This window comes from Lagenorhynchus albirostris, chromosome 15 (assembly GCF_949774975.1).
Source record: "Lagenorhynchus albirostris chromosome 15, mLagAlb1.1, whole genome shotgun sequence".
Lineage (NCBI taxonomy): Eukaryota > Metazoa > Chordata > Mammalia > Artiodactyla > Delphinidae > Lagenorhynchus > Lagenorhynchus albirostris.
Window position 1 is genome coordinate 71,657,365 of NC_083109.1, and position 15,381 is coordinate 71,672,745.

At 58.2% G+C, this 15,381-nt stretch overlaps 3 protein-coding genes across 8 annotated transcripts in view; 2 read left to right on the forward strand and 1 right to left on the reverse strand.

The window, feature by feature from the left end:
• Positions 1-703: 703 nt before the first annotated feature.
• On the forward strand, positions 704-6,022 carry DOC2A (double C2 domain alpha). 3 transcript variants are annotated; one of them, XM_060123294.1, is made up of 11 exons: positions 704-831; positions 1,513-1,790; positions 2,148-2,227; positions 2,446-2,520; positions 2,651-2,760; positions 4,025-4,151; positions 4,233-4,292; positions 4,367-4,530; positions 4,663-4,744; positions 4,834-4,930; positions 5,019-5,316. In XM_060123294.1, the coding sequence occupies exons 2-11, from the start codon at positions 1,526-1,528 to the stop codon at positions 5,162-5,164; spliced, it is 1,206 nt and encodes a 401-aa protein (XP_059979277.1). In that variant the 5' UTR covers positions 704-831; positions 1,513-1,525; the 3' UTR covers positions 5,165-5,316. The 3 variants fall into 3 exon arrangements, with proteins under 3 accessions (XP_059979277.1, XP_059979275.1, XP_059979276.1); XM_060123292.1 differs by having other exon boundaries at positions 4,834-6,022; XM_060123293.1 differs by having other exon boundaries at positions 4,025-4,292.
• INO80E (INO80 complex subunit E) lies at positions 5,571-15,330 on the reverse strand. 4 transcript variants are annotated; one of them, XM_060123303.1, is made up of 8 exons: positions 14,250-15,330; positions 14,022-14,092; positions 13,756-13,808; positions 10,649-10,727; positions 10,433-10,544; positions 9,938-10,054; positions 6,729-6,796; positions 6,012-6,155 (listed from the first exon to the last, which is right to left on the reverse strand). In XM_060123303.1, exons 1-8 carry the CDS (start codon positions 14,328-14,330, stop codon positions 6,146-6,148), a joined length of 591 nt encoding a protein of 196 aa, XP_059979286.1. In that variant the 5' UTR covers positions 14,331-15,330; the 3' UTR covers positions 6,012-6,145. The 4 variants fall into 4 exon arrangements, with proteins under 4 accessions (XP_059979284.1, XP_059979283.1, XP_059979285.1 ...); XM_060123301.1 differs by lacking the exon at positions 6,729-6,796 and having other exon boundaries at positions 5,571-6,155; positions 9,938-10,003; positions 14,250-15,318; XM_060123300.1 differs by lacking the exon at positions 6,729-6,796 and having other exon boundaries at positions 5,571-6,155; positions 14,250-15,312.
• Positions 14,316-15,381, forward strand: part of HIRIP3 (HIRA interacting protein 3) — a 2,389-nt gene continuing 1,323 nt past the window's right edge. Inside the window, exons 1-2 of the mRNA XM_060124807.1 lie at positions 14,316-15,114; positions 15,192-15,375. Of these exons, the coding sequence (XP_059980790.1) occupies positions 15,050-15,114; positions 15,192-15,375 (249 nt within the window). The 5' untranslated portion in view covers positions 14,316-15,049. The remainder of the gene's footprint in view (positions 15,115-15,191; positions 15,376-15,381) is intronic.

Here is a 15,381-nt window from a genome sequence, read left to right on the forward strand (position 1 = left end):
TTTCAAACCTGGGACCGTAGGCGGATCAGACCCCCTTCCCCAGCCCGTTCCTGGGTCACTGCGGATCTCTAAGCCCCGCCCCCACAGGCCCCGCCCCTACGGATATTTGGTAGGGGAGGGCCAGACACCCTCCCCCCCTCCTCCAAACGCTCTCTGCGGAGGAGGGGCATAAGGACGCGCGAGGTAGGGGGCGGGGAGGGAGGAGGAGCCGGCGTCGCCATGGCAACCAGGCCGGTGGTCTGCCCTGGAGACCCGGGAGGGAAGCTAGGAGAGAGGGGCGGAGGGAGGCTCCGCCGGCTCGGCGCGGGGGCGGCGCGGGGAGGAGTTGGGGAACACCGGGCAGTTCTCACTGTGGGTTCCTGGCGGCGCAGGGAGCCCGTGTGTCTGCGAGCGTGTGTGTGCGAAGTTCTCCTGGGTGAGTGTGCCAGCGCGTGTCTGGGTTTGTGCATGACTGTGGTGTGCGCACGTGGGCACAGGCGTGTGCGCGGGAGTGTCCGTGCAAGATGCGTGTGTCAGCCTGCCCGTGAATGTGTGTGCACCCGTGTGCGCTCCTAAGTGTGCCCGGGCGGGCGCCGGCGGGAGAGTCCCGCCCCCTCCCCAGCCTCCGTCCGCCCCTCCCCGCCCCGCGCCGCCTGCGCCGGCTGCATCCTCGCCTCCACCTCGCTCACCCCCTCCTCCCCGCACTTTCTCCTGCTCTCCCTCCCTCTCGGCTCAGACTGCCGGACTCGGCGCTCTTCTCGCCGGCCGCCTTGGGAATCGCCGGCTGCCACCGCCCAGCTCGCACCCGCTGGCCCCCCAGTGCTTGGGCACCTGTTGGAGGCGCAGAGACAGGTGCAGGGGGCTGGGCTGCCGGGGGCGAGAGGGTGAGGGTGAGTGTGTGTTAGCCTGTGTGTGCCCCTGGGGGTGTTTAGCTCTCCGGAGGCTGTAATTTCTGGCTCCTCTGGAGAGCCAGTTTCAGGAGGAAGCATCTGAGGCAGGGGTCCTCACCTTGGATGGCAGCGGATGGGGGCCCAGGCAGGCGGGCAGATCCTGGGGCTGAACGAAGGGACAGTGGGAAGTGAAAACCTAAGAGGTGGGTGACCCCCAGACCAGACAGGCGCCTGGTGCAGAAGGATAGTCAGAGCCTCAGAAAGACAGAGGAGGGGGCCTAGGGGGCAGCTTCAGAGGTAGAGGACCCAGGGCAGACAGAAGCCCAGAATGAGGGCCTGGCGCTGGGAAGAGGACAGAGGGACAATCTAGAGGAAAGTGGGCAAGGCTGAGGTGGAGCCAGGACCTATCTGGGGGGAGTGGGCTGGCAGCCCAGCCCCATGGAGCACAGCTTGGGGTCTGGAGGGCCCAGGCCTTCTGCCTGCCCGTCAGCGGGCACAGGCTGCCCTCTCCCTCAGCACCTAGGAAGGGAGGCCAGTGAGGGCCCACAGACCCTGGCGGGTGCCGCCTGGCCCTCAGCCAGCAGACGGGTAGGTTTGAGAAGTCAGCCCCGGGCTCAAGCTCTCTCGAACCTCCCTCCCCCAGCCAGGGGTGCTGCATGAGGGGCCGCAGGGGCGACCGCATGACCATCAACATCCAGGAGCACATGGCCATCAACGTGTGCCCGGGGCCCATCCGGCCCATCCGCCAGATCTCTGACTACTTCCCCCGCCGGGGACCAGGACCTGAAGGGGGTGGCGGGGGCTTCGGAGAGGCTCCTGCTCATCTGGGCCCCCTGGCCCTGGCACCCCCTGCAGCCCTCCTTGGGGCCACCACGCCCGAGGATGGAGCTGAGGTGGACAGCTATGACTCGGATGATACCAGTGAGTCTGCGGGCTTGAAGGGCCCAGGGTGCTAATGGGGGCCTCCAGGCTTGTGGGAAGGGGATGGGGCCCTGCTGGGGGTGGGGAGGCGGCGGGCACCGCCACCACAGCTGCAGTCAGTGGAGATTACAGGTTCAGCTAGGCTCAATATTCAATATTTCTGCTGAGACACTCAACCACCCACAGAGCACCAGTTGCAGCCCAGCCAGGGACCCAGACGTGCACACACAAGCAGGCTGACAGGCACAGACACGCACCAACCTTCCCAGCCGGCACACGTAGCAGGCCTGCCCACCTGTCTCTCACACACACCTGTCTTTACGCACGGACTCAGGTTACCTCTTCCCTCTTCTCCAGCCGCCCTGGGCACGCTGGAGTTTGACCTTCTCTACGACCAGGCTTCCTGCACTCTGCACTGTAGTATCCTCAGGGCCAAGGTGGGTACTCCCTGCCCCCCGAGAGCCCTGGCCCTGTTTGCCTCCTACCCTGAGAGGGGTGCGTTTCCATTCTCCTTTCCCTTCCCCAGGCCTGACTCCTGCTCCTCTCCCAGCACCCATCTTGGCTCTCCCGCCCCCAAGGGTCCACACTACAGAGAGAGGGAGGGAGGGTGGGCAGGCTGGGACCTCACAGCCCTCTTCCCTCCCCTCCTCCCCAGGGCCTCAAGCCCATGGATTTCAATGGCCTGGCCGACCCCTACGTCAAACTGCACCTGCTGCCTGGAGCCTGCAAGGTAACGGCCTCCCCCTACCCTCGCCCCCCAGCCTGACCCAGCTTGTGGGTGTGCCCCCAACCTTCGTCTGCCTCCAGCCTCTGTGGGTCTGGGGGACATGTACTGTGAACGCTTCGTCCCCACACCTAAGGCCAATAAGCTAAAAACTAAGACTCAGAGGAACACGCTGAATCCCGTGTGGAATGAGGACCTGACGTACAGCGGAATCACAGATGATGACATCACCCACAAGGTGCTCAGGTGAGGGGTCTGTCCTCCCGGTTACCAACGAGTCCAGCTCAGCACCTCCTTGGGGACAACTGTCATTGGAACTTTCTTTGGTTGGTCGACCCACCTCCCATTAAGCCCTCGGATGCTCTAGAACCATCAGTGGCTCCCTGTCCCCTTCGGGAGCAGGCCAGAATGTTCCCCTGGGTTCCTGCCCTCCAAATAGCTCCTACTGCTCCTCCAACAGAGGACCGCCCTCTTGCGACTGGTCGGGTTCCTATCTCCTGACCTTTGCCTGTCGTGTCTCTTCCTGCTTCCTCTCTCTGCCGGCCTAAATCCCACTCATCATTTGAGGCTCTGCCTCCTCCTGCAATCTTTCCCTGCTCACTGAGACCCCTTCTCAGAGCCCCTGTCTTAAGTCAGACCTATGCAGCAGAGGTCTGCCCATTCTGCTGCCCTTGTCTCCCTAACATCTCTAAGGAGTGAAGTCTCAAGCGACAGAAACGGGAATGAGGCTTAGGGAGGTTAAGTGACTTGCTCAAGGTCATGTGGTTGCTAGGTGGCAGAGCTGGGAATTGAACACCTCTGCATGACACAGCTGCTCGAGAGTGTCATAGCAGAAGGCAGGGAAAGGGGCTGCAGACCGAGACGGATGGAAGTAAAAGCAATAATCTCTTACTTGCTGGGTTCATGAGTCTCTCCCAGGCTGGCTCCCTGCTCCACACAGGAAAGGACAGGGGCTCTAGGGGGAGGTATGCGCTCCTGGTCCAACTGCTCAAGGCTCCTTCAGGCCCTTCTAGCTCTTACATCCTGGACCCGTGACCCACATCCACCAGTGCACACCCTGTGCATGTTCAGTTGGATCCTGTCCCCAGGCCCTGAATGAAGGCTGTGTGTGTGTGTGTGTGTGTGTGTGTGTGTGTGTGTGTGTGTGTGTGTGTGTGTGTGTGTGTGTGTGTGTGTGTGTGTGTGTGTGTGTGTGTGTGTGGTCGCGTTCCCAAGGTTTGTGAGGGCTTCCTCAAGGAGCCGAGCAGGTCCTGATGGGCCGGGGACAGCCTGGGCAGCTGGAAAGGGAGGCGCAGAGGAACAGGGCAAATCAAAACATCCTCCCCCAGCTCCAGGCCTGGTGCTCCCCACACAGCCCTGAGACAGCCCATTTTACAAGTGAGGTGTAGAGTATTTAGGGCAGAGCTGGGACCAGCCTCGAGTGTTCAGAGTTCAGTCGGAGGACCTTTCTCCCAAACTGGAGTGGGGCTCAAGTACCCCAGGGGGCCTTGACCCTGCAGTTCCCTACCAGGATCTCCGTCTGTGATGAAGACAAGCTGAGCCACAACGAGTTCATCGGGGAGATCCGTGTACCCCTCCGCCGCCTCAAGCCTTCACAGAAGAAGCATTTTAACATCTGCCTTGAGCGCCAGGTCCCGGTCTGTGCCAGGCTGCGGGGTACCACGGGAAGGGGGCCCTGGGGAGATCAGGTTTCCAGAACTTTCTCTTTGCCCCCTCAGCTGGCTTCACCCTCTTCCATGTCTGTGGCGCTGAGGGGCATCTCCTGTTACCTGAAGGAGGTGAGCCACCCACAGGGACCGCATCTGGGCGGGAGGTGGTGAGGGTGCCGGCTGACGCCCGCGTCTGCTGGCAGCTGGAGCAGGTGGAGCAGGGGCCTGGGCTGCTGGAAGAGCGCGGGCGCATCCTGCTGAGCCTCAGCTATAGTTCTCGGCGCCGCGGGCTGCTGGTGGGCATCGTGCGCTGCGCCCACCTGGCTGCCATGGACGTCAACGGCTACTCTGACCCCTACGTCAAGACGTGAGCCCTCGCCCTGCCCCGAGGCCCACCCTCCCCTCCCCAGGGACTTGCCACCAGCCCCGTCCTCTTCTGGGCCTGGCCTGTCCCTGACTGACCTGCTGCCCCACCCCTGTCCCTCCTCCCCCTCGGCAGGTACCTGAGGCCAGACGTGGATAAGAAATCCAAGCACAAAACACGTGTGAAGAAGAAGACTCTAAACCCGGAATTTAATGAGGTAAATGGGGCAGAGGCCAGAAATCGAGCGGGGCTGGGGCTGGGAGTGGGGGCAGAGCCTCATGGAAGGTGTCGCTTGCCCTGTCCCAGGAGTTCTTCTACGAGATGGAGCTCTCCACTCTGGCCAGCAAGACTCTGGAAGTCACAGTCTGGGACTATGACATTGGCAAATCCAACGACTTCATCGGTGAGGGAGGAGCCTGCTGGGTGGTGCTGATGGAGGGCAGCCCGGCAGGGAGCCCGGCCCTGATCTTGCCTGCCTCTACTGCCCGCAGGTGGCGTGGCCCTGGGGCCAGGCGCCCGGAGAGAGGCCCGGAAGCACTGGAGCGACTGTCTGCAGCAGCCGGACGCAGCTCTGGAGCGCTGGCACACCCTGACCAGCCAGTTGCCCCCGGCGGCCGGAGCCCTGCCCTCAGCCTGAGCAGGACAGCGGCCGCCCAGCACAGGGCCCTCAGGGCTGGGCCCAGTAGGCAGCCTTCGCACGAGTGTGTTGCACGTTTACACGGGGTGGAGGCCCCACCCCGCACTACTTGTCTTGTTTCGTGTCTCCGTGACCGTGGGTCTGTCTTCTTGTGAGGGACTGTGGAGATCTATATTCACATATGCAAACTTCCTCCTGCCTGACTCGCTACAACAGACAAATATGCAAACCACCCATCCAGAGCACACCTGCAGGGGGGATCCCACAGTGCCCCTGCCCCAAGGACCCGGCTGCTGCTCCTCTCTCCTGCCTCTCCAGGCTGCCCGGCCCCCTCCCCTCCAGGGAGGAGGTCGGATTGGGGGGGGTTTGGAGGAGGAGGTTTCCAAAAATGAAAATGACACACACAAAAAGAGGCACTCCTTTAATGCAGAATCTTCATTAAAAAAACCACCACCACCGAGCCCTGTACAGCTGCCCTTTTAAGTGGGGGGCCACCGCAGGGTCTCTGCCTCTCTGAGAGGTGGCAGATGCTCCTGGCCCACTCATTTAAATAACTGTCCCCTGGATTGGGCTGGGATGTGAAGGCAGGGCCCTTGCCCTCCCTGGAGAGGGCCCACGTTCTGGGGGACATTCATGCATGTTTACGCCTTTTCTGATTGTGTCAGTGGCCACAGCATGGCAACCAGGCGTCAATAAACGTCTCTGCGGAAGCTGGGGGCTCATGTGTGCTGACACAGAGGGCGCTGGGCAGGGGGTCAGGCAGAGGGGTTCACTCCGGGATGTCGATCACCAGGTCATCATCCCCGTCCAGGGCGTCGTCCCCGCTGCCTGCATCGCTGAACATCTGCCGAGGGACGGCGCTCAGGATCGTAGGGGGAGGCATCTTGGGTGGGGGCAGTGGGGCCAGGGCTGCCCCCACGCCGGCTCCAGAACCCCGGCCTGGGAAGGTCAGCGGCCCTCCCACGGGGCAGTCGGGGGGTCCTACCGCCATCTGAAGCAGCGGGGAGAAACACAGGGAGGGCCTGTCAGGGAGGCACTGGGACCTCCAGGAGGCTGGCACTGCCCCTTAAGACAGTTCCAGGGGATGGGCAAGGGGGCAAAGGCTCATTCAAGGGGTAATGGACACAGCCAGGCCAGCCACGGCTGGAATCAGGGAGCCTGCCCCACCTCAGCCCTGCAGAGTCTCACACCAGCAAGTGCGTGGGGGTGAGGGTTGGTGATGGAAGTGCTGATGAGGGTGGCGGTGGAGAGAGTCTCATGGGAAACCAGGAGGGAAAGGCCGGGCCCTGCCCTTGCCAGTCAGGCACTGTGGCTGCCCCTGGGATAGCAGCCAGAGCCAGAGCCAGCCTGGAGTGCCTGCCTGCCCGCCTCTGGGCACCTCCAGTACCACCTGCCACACTGGCCTCCTCTCCCTCCTCCTCCTGCAGGGCTCACTGGTTTGGTGGAGGGTGTCAAAGGTCTTCACCCCCGGCCGTGCGAGGCTTCTACCTCTTGTGTCTGGGAGGGGCCCCTCTTTGGGATCCCCAGAGCCACCGGCCTAGGCCAGGCCCTCCTCTCAGCTCACCTGGACTCCCTGCCTTCAGCCTCTCCCAGATCCAGCTCCTCCTCCGCACTGCAGCCAGAGTAAGCTCTCTAGAACACAGACCTGAGCGCGTCACTCCTGTACTCGGGGGCCTCCGGCTCCTCGCTGCCCTCAGGACAGGCAGTGCCTGAGAACAGGCCAGTCCTTCCACCTGGACTGTCCTTTTCTATTTGTCAAAGGTCCTGCTTTGTGCTCTGAGGCTGGGAAGTGGCCTCTGTCCTGCCCAACCCTCCAGTCCCACCCCTGCCAGGTCCTTCTGAATCCTTCCCAGAGATCTGTGGGCCTCCTGCTTTGCCTGTAGGCACAAACTGAGCACCTAGTATGTGCCAGGTGACTTCCATTAATGATCTCTCACCATTCCGACCACCCTGGAAGGGAGGAGAGGTCATCAGCCAGAGGAGGAAACGGAGGCTTGGAAATGGAGGTTTGAAGGCACAGGCCTGCCAGGTCCCCACCAGGCAGTGTCCAGTCTGGCCCCGGGTGCGGGGATGGCAGTAGTCTTCACAGTGGCCCTTCTGATTGCCTTAACACATTCGGGCCCCTGTGGCCTACTCTCTGCTTCTCAAGGTAGCCTCCTCACCGCCGCTGTTCCTAGGGTGGCATGGAGGGCCAGGGTGGGTTTGTACCTCGGGCGACTGGGGTCTGCCAGGATGGATGACAGGAAGCCCAGCTCTGAACAGCACCCTTGCACCCAGTACCAGGCACTCATGTGCACACACGGGAGCAGATGCACACGCACGACTGAAAAGGCCGGTGGCATGACTGTCCCCCTCCTCTGGCCACCACCTCTTGATTACCTACCCGAGGCCCCATGTACTACCCCTGCTTGGACTGACTTCATGGCCTCCTCAGCGTGACCCACGGTAGTGAATGCTTATCTGTGGCGTACTAGGGACAAGGCACCAGGCTAAGTGTTTTCTCTCTCTTAACTCATTTTATCCTCACAATGACCCCACCGAACAGAGGAGCAAGCAGAGGCTCTGAGAGTTAAATGACGCGCCCAAGTCGCACGGCGAGTGCGTGGAGGAAACCCAGCTAAAACGGGTGAGGCCCAGGCTCCTGACTGACCTGCTTCAGTCTTCACAGCGTCCCCTCCCCTCTCCTCACACCACCACACCCAGAAACTTCAGGGACCCCCACTCTCCTCATAGGACACCCAGCCTTCTATGACCTGACCCACCCTATCCTTCTTACGCTGTTCGCTCTCACCCCTCCGGCTCCAGCCCAAACACCGCTTTTGCCGTGTCCCCCCCTTCCTTCCACAACTGCCTCAGCCTGAATATCCAAATCTCACCCTGGGCTCAAGTGTCACCTGTTCTTTGAGGCCGTCCCTGATTTATCCCCTCCCCCATGCACCGCCATTGGTTTGGGCCCTTTTCCCCTGCCTGCCCCGAACATAGCTCACTGACACGCCTCTGGGTCAGGAGCCAGCACTTCAGAGCCCTGAACTGCCAAGCGCACCCCACGCCACGCCTCCACGCTCTGCTCCAGGTTTCTCTGGCCCGTGCCTTCTCCACCAGTCCGCCCAGCCCAGGAAGCAGAACCCCTGCCAAGTAGCGTGAAGCAGGAGCTGAGCAGTATCGTCACCCATTAGCTACTCATCTTCCAGGCTCAAGGGCCACGGTCACGCGGGAGGAAGTGGCAGAGCTGGGGTTAGAACTCCAGAACCCACACTCCTAACCACAAGCAGGGCTCCCGTTCCACCTCTGGCTCCAGAGTCTCGAGTCTACAGTCCACCCAACTTGAGAGCTGCCAGCCCGGTCCTTATTTCACTTTGACTCAGAGCTGGAAGGGCACTGTGCCTTCCGTGTCCTCATCTCTCCCAGGGCTCAGGGTGCAGAGACCTCTTCTCCTCGCCATCCACCTCCCTGCCCGTGACTTCCAAATACGGCCCCCGTGCGGCCCAGGCTCACGTCACCCAGTTGTCTCGTTGACATTTCCAGACAGCATCTCACGACATCCAAAGCCAAACTCACCTTCCTTCCCAAACCTGCTCCTCCCACAGTCCTCCCCGACTCAGAAAAGGGCCACTTCTTTGGCTGCTCAGGCCAAAACCCCTGGAGTCACCCTCAACGCCCCTCTCTCTCACAGCCCACACGGCTCTTCCTGGGCCTCATTCTTTGAAAGAGACCCATCACCCACTTTTCACTCTTCCCCCTGCTGCCTGGTTGACCGCAGGAGCCTCCTCACTGGTATCCCCACTTCCATCCTGACCCCCCACCCACCAGCCTATTCACTGCAGTGTCAAGCAATTTTCTTAACATGTCAATCAGATCAGACGCCCCTCTGCCCCACCTTCTCCAGTGGCTCCCGTTTCACTCACAGTACCAGCCAAAAACTTCCCAATACCTCCAAGGCCCTCCACAGCCTTGCCCCTCAGGTGCTGTTCTGACCTGCTCTCTGGTCACTCTCCCTCTCACTCTCCTCCGACCACACTGGCCTCCTTCCTAGTCCTTGAAGAAGCCGAACACGTACCCACCCCCAGGGCCCCTGTGCTGGTTCTTCCTGAATGAAACACTTTGCAGAGAGCCAGAGGGCTTTGCTCATTTAAGTCTCTGACCACCCCACTGTAAACATCAGCCCCATGTACTCTGGTGTTTCCCACGCTCTTTACCTGAATCTATTTTTCTACATTGTTACCTATTTATCTTGCTTGTTTCCTGCCTACCCTTCGAGAACATGGGCTCCATGAAAGCAGGGATTTCTGCTTTGTTCGCTATTGTATCTGCAGCACCTAGCACAGTGCCTGGTACACAGTAGACGCTCCGCAACACTGGCTGATTACACGTGGTTTGATCACTCACTTTACAGACACACAATCTGAGACCTAGAGGGTCACGGTCACATGGTTTCTAAGTGGTGCAACCTTGACTTGATTCTAGATCCCACAACTCTGCCCCTCCTTGGGGGCTGCCTGGCAATACAGAACACTTGTGAAAATGAGCCTGGCCCCCAGCCACCTTCACTCTGAGCTCCCCGAGTCTGGGCTTGCCCTGACTGGTCTCACAGGGAGCCTGGGAGCCAGGACTTCTGGGACCCGCCCCTCAGCGCCTAACCCTGGGCTGGGTCCCCAGCAGCAGCCCCAAATCAGCGCTTCAACGTTCTCGGACAGGCCCCCAGCCGTCCTGAGCCTCCCTCAGGTGGCTGTCCTGCCATTCTGGCCCCTCCCTAACGTCCCCCAAACAGGGTACCTTGAGTTTCCGGGGCAGGCGGGGCCGTTTCTCCCGCTTGGGCCTCAGGGGGCTGGGCTCGGGCAGCTGCAGGGCCAGGTAGTCAGAAGGGAATGGGGGGTAGGTGGGGGAAGCCAGCTGCAGGCGGGAGTGAGGGGATGGAGATGGGAAATGGAGTGGATGGGGTGGGGGTAGAAGGAAGAAATGCAAACAGGAGGAAGAATGGAAAAACAAGAGATGGTGATGAGTGTGGCTCCTGAGAACAGACGGGAGGGGACAGCAGCAGGACTGTGTCCTGGGGTCTCCTCTCCTCAGTCACGTCTGTCCCCCATTCCTACACCAGAGAGAAGTAGGCAGCCCCGACTCACACCCCTCCGAGGCACGCTTGCTGGCCACACCCAGACAGATGTTCTTGGTGCTGGGCTGGCTTCACCCTGAGGCCTGGACCCTCTGCCCAAATGATGCCCACCTTATTCCCAGGCATCTGACCATTTCCCACCCTTGACCCCAACTCACCGAGCTCAGGTATGGGGAGGGGGCCCCAGAGGCCTGAAGGGGAAACCCTGTTGAAGGAGGCAGAGAGAGGCTGGTGGGGGAGGGGGCACCCCCCAGCGGAGGGCTTCTCTTCCTGGAGAAAGGACAGGGGAGGGGGTCAGAGGCAAGAGGCAGCCCAGGTACCCTCTCCAACCCCCACCCCCCACCATCCAGGGCAGAATGATGGCTTCTTCTCACCTCTTAGGGGCTGGCGTGTCCGACAACTTGGATGTCCCCTCTGTCTCGCTGTTATCTGAAGATGCAGTGGCATCTGAGTCTGTGAGGGGGAGGGCTGGTAAGTAGTGGGTGGGAGTCCCTGTCTACCCCAGAGGGGCGTAATCTCAACTCTACGGAAGGGTTCTGGGGAATCTGAAGGGCACACAGGTGTATTCTGGGGAGGCCCACAGCTTCCTTAAAATGTCCTTTACGACCTAATTCCTGCCTGGACTCCTCCCTGGTAACATACTGTCAAGCATTTTCTACATGCCAGGCTCTGAACAGGTGCTTGACATTCACTGCCTCTCCTTGTCTTCAGAACTATCCAAGGAGGAAAGGGAAGACGTCACCTCCGCTTTTCAGATGCAGTCACGGAGGCTCAGAAAGGAAGGTGTTGGACTGGGACTTGAGCCCAGGCCTCTGACTCCTGACCATTTTATGCTATTCTCTCCTTATTTGCCTAAGCTGTCCAGAGCTTACCTCTGCCCCACTCCACATATGCAGGGTCCTGGTAATTTGCCCCTCAAATCTCTCCTACCTTCACTCACTGCTCCCCATTCCAACTGTCACGAGGTCAGGTCAGCACCATGTCAAAATCACCTGCTAAGCAATCTCACCTCTCCTGCCACCCACTGTCCTCCCCAAGGACAGAACAACATAAAAGGCAAAACTGATCACATCCTTCCCAATGCCTGGAAGCATCTGAAGTGCTTCTTAATATAGCCCCAACCCACCCTTCTGGTCTCCCAACCAAACTGTATTCTTCACATCACACCAACCTATTTTCTCAAAACCAAAATCCATTTCCCAGATTTGTGCCTCTACCTAGAAGGCCCATCATTCACTTAACAGATAACCATTTACACGTAAAATACGTTATTCCCGATTTCTCTGCTCAGATAGATCCTTTAAGAAGCAGATTAGGGCTTCCCTGGTGGCACAGTGGTTGGGAGTCCGCCTGCCGCTGCAGGGGATGTAGGTTCGTGCCCCGGTCCGGGAAGATCCCACATGCCACGGAGCGGCTGAGCCCGCGCGTCCAGAGCCTGTGCTCTGCAACAGGAGAGGCCACAGCGGTGAGAGGCCCGCGTACCGCAAAAAAAAAAAAAAAAAAAAAAAGAGAAGTAGATTAAATGCCACCTCTCTGAAAAGTCTCCCAGAATCCCTCAGGCCCAGTTGATGGCTGACTCTTCCAGAACCCTTTACTCCCACTGGTCACGGCTCTCCTCACTCTGCTAGGACATTGTCATATATGGGTGTCTCCCTGACCACACTGTGGGCTTCTCCAGGAGATAAGTGGTGGCTTATGTCTCTGGCTCTTGTTTCTCAGCTATATCCCACTCTGATCATAAACAGGCTGGGTTCCCTCACGCCTCCTATCCTGAAGTCCCCCTCCAAAAGCAAGTTAACTGAAAGACCTCCAGGAAGGAACACGAAGGCAATGAGAAGCTAGAATGAAAGCCAAATATTTTGCCATGATCTACATGAGTTGGCTCCTACCTACTTCTTTGACCTCATCCACTGCCTTCCTATAATATGTAAATGAATAGGTGTTCAATGTTCTAATAAAACATTATTTACAAAAACAAACAATCTAAGGACTTTTCTGGTGGGGCAGTGGTTAAGAATCCGCTGGCCAATGCAGCGGGCATGGGTTCGATCCCAGGTCCAGGAAGAACCCACATGCCGTGGAGCATTTAAGCCCGTGTGCCACAACTACTGAGCCTGCGCTCTAGAGCCCGTGAACCGCAACTACTGAAGCCCGCGCGCCTAGAGCCCGTGCTCCGCAACAAGAGAAGCCACTGCAATAAGCCCGCGCACCGCAACGAAGAGTAGCCCCCACTCGCCGCAACTAGAGAAAACCCGCGCGCAGCAACGAACACCCAACGCAGCCAAAAATAAATAAGTAAATAAAACAAAAACAAGCAATCTGGCTAGCTTTTTGCTGACCCTTGCTCTAGACACCATGGAGAGAGGTGATTGCATGTGACATGGCTTATGAGAAAAACTGGGCCACAAAGGCCCACCTTAGGACTTTTCCAAATTGTGGGTATCAACCCAATAGTGGGTCACAAATTCAACTTATTGATTTACGAGCACTAAATGGAAAAAAAAATCAGTCTAAAAAGTATCAGAACAAACTGCATATAGGGCTCTTAACATTATTTCACTAAATTTTGTTTTATAAGCAAGTAAGCACGTGGGGGTTGGTCACGATGTAAAATCTATTATTGGTTGTAAACGGTGCTCAAAAAAAGTTTGAGAACAGTGCTTTATGTGCTTCATCCCTTCTCCTCAAAAAACCTGGTACGTTTTTACCTCAGGGAATCTGCATCTGTGACTCCCTCTGTGGGAAATCTCTCACTCATCTTCACATCTTCTTCTTATCTAGGTCCCAGCTCCAACATTACTTCCTGAAAAAAGCCTTTCTTGAATTCTTTATTAAGATGTTGCCTGCCATCTACTTTTGTATGGTCTGTAACTAAGAACGGCTTTTACATTTTTAAATCGTTGGGGGAAAAGAAACTCCGAAGAAAAATATTTCATGACGTGAAAGTTTTATGATATTCAAATTTCAGTATTCATAAATAAAATTTTATTGAAACACAGCCATACTCACTTATTTACAACTCACCTGTTGCTGTTTCTGCACTACAAAGGCAGAGCTGTATAGGCGCAACAGAAATTGTACGTTCTGCAAAGCCTAAAATACTTATTACTTGGCCCTTTACAGAGAAAGTTTATCAACCCCCGTTCTACTCCAATGCCTACCACGTAACCCTGATTTTCTTCTTCAAATCTAAAATTCTAGTTTATTTCTTTGCTTACTTACTACCCCCAACGAGAATACAAATTCCAAGAGGCTTTATCCATCTTGGTTACCACTGTATCCTCTGTGCAAAGCCCACTGCCTGAAATACAGCAGATACTCAGTCATACTTGAGTTAAAGAATAGTGAGGAGGACGACAAGCGACTAGGCTTAAGAACCATTGGAGGCTGTATTGGCCTCCGCGGCCTAAAGGGAGGGCCCAGGAAGCTTGCTGGAGTGCCAGGAGCATGTCCTCCACCAATTTTTCACGACCTTGCTCACCAGAGGAGTCTTCATCCACGTTCTCGTACTGCAAAAGTCGGTCTAGGAGGAAACTGAGGGAGGGGGCGGAGAGAACAAGAGTGTTTACTCCCATCTCTGCAATGTTCTCCTGGGCCCTCGTCCCTTCCAGCTGGCCTGTTGGAGCCTCACAACAGCCCCGAGGCAGTTATCATGCATTTGTGGCCCATTCCAGGATGGGGTCCGAATGCAGGTCCACAGGAACCACATCACCCGCTGGCCTCCCTCCTCCCCTCAACGTGTCTCACCTCTTGTCCCGGGACACCTTCAGCAATTTCCTCTGCGCCTTCCTCAGTTCCTCCTGGAAGCACTCGTGTTCCTGTATTACCGGCAAGGTGGGAGCTGAGCCAACGGCCGTCCGTAAATGGAGCCCGGACGCCGGCCACAGCTCACCCTACTCTCTTCACACACAGGTAAACTGAAGTCTTACGAGCGCCAGGCCTCACCCCCCACCGCCTCACCACCCCAGCACTCACGTAGATGAGGAATTTGAGCTTCCGCTTCAGGTTCCGGTATTTCTTCTTGTAGTCCACTTCGCCGTCCGCCGGCCCGTTCATGACCCGCCCCGGGAGAAGCGCCCCAGCACTGGCCGGGAGCCGGGCTACCCCGAGCCGGCTCAGCCCGGCCTCTCCCACCTCCACTTCCGGAGAGTCGGCTGGGCTGTATCCGCTGGGACTACAACTCCCGCCGTGCCCCGCGCCTAGGAATCGTGACCACACCGGCTGCCCTCCCGGGGAATACCGGGAAAGGAACGTTGCTTCCAGGGGATACGCTAAAAATGGCGCCGCGGCGACGCGATGATGTCACAAAGATGGCGGACGCTGGAGAGCACCCTTACTGATTCGAAATGTGCTTAGCGATTTGAAGCCACGAGAACGCATTCCTCCTCGGATTCCTAGTCTCCTGGCGAGGAGGCCCTTTTCCTTCTGTCTTTCAAAATCACAGATGCCTAGTTGCTGCCCGTGACCACGAACAGAGGCAGCGTCCCGGGTTGATTGTTACATCCAAAGGTGTAGCCGGCTCCCAATCGGTTTCTAACGAGAATTCTCCTTCAGAAGAGATTCGTTCTAAGAAAAGGAAGGAGCCGCGAGACTCTCCAACTGCCCGCGGAAGGCAAGTTTTGTCTCGCAAAGTTTTGGGTCCAAGCGGCCCGTGACGGATACTCAACGGTCTTCCACCTCACGGCGCCACGATACTGCGCGTGCGCAAGCTCCTGTCAAACGTTTTTCTTCCGAGAAGAAAAACGGCGGGAGCCGCCGGTATCAGGTGGAGCAAAATGGCTCGGGAGAATGAGATGCAGGAGTTCACCCGTAGGTTCTTCCAAGGCCGCCCGGACCTCAGGTGCACCGGAGGTTGGAGGCGGGGTTGTAAAGGGTAGGGGCGGGACAGGGACTCCGTCGTGACACGTGTTTCCGCAGCACGCTTACGCACTCCATCGTGCGGCGGAGGTTCTTGGCTCACGCGGGCCGCGACCACCTGGAGCCCGAGGAGAAGCAGACGCTGAAGCGGCTAGTGGAGGAGGAGCTGCTGAAGATGCAGGTGTGGGCCCGAGCCTGGCCACCGCAGGCGGGGGTTGTGGCCGTGGAGGAGGGGCCTGAGAGCGTGGGG

Bases quoted from the DNA above. Each gene is read 5' to 3' on its own strand.
- DOC2A (XM_060123292.1), top strand. From the start codon at position 1,526: ATGAGGGGCCGCAGGGGCGACCGCATGACCATCAACATCCAGGAGCAC. The intron at 2,761-4,024 runs GTGAGGGGTCTG...GTTCCCTACCAG, and splicing joins ATCACCCACAAGGTGCTCAG to GATCTCCGTCTGTGATGAAG. The intron at 4,152-4,232 runs GTCTGTGCCAGG...TTGCCCCCTCAG, and splicing joins GCCTTGAGCGCCAGGTCCCG to CTGGCTTCACCCTCTTCCAT.
- INO80E (XM_060123300.1), bottom strand. From the start codon at position 14,330: ATGAACGGGCCGGCGGACGGCGAAGTGGACTACAAGAAGAAATACCGG. The intron at 10,055-10,432 runs GTGAGTTGGGGT...TCCCGCCTGCAG, and splicing joins CCTCCCCATACCTGAGCTCG to CTGGCTTCCCCCACCTACCC. The intron at 6,156-9,937 runs GTACCCTGTTTG...CCGCTGCTTCAG, and splicing joins GCCTGCCCCGGAAACTCAAG to ATGGCGGTAGGACCCCCCGA.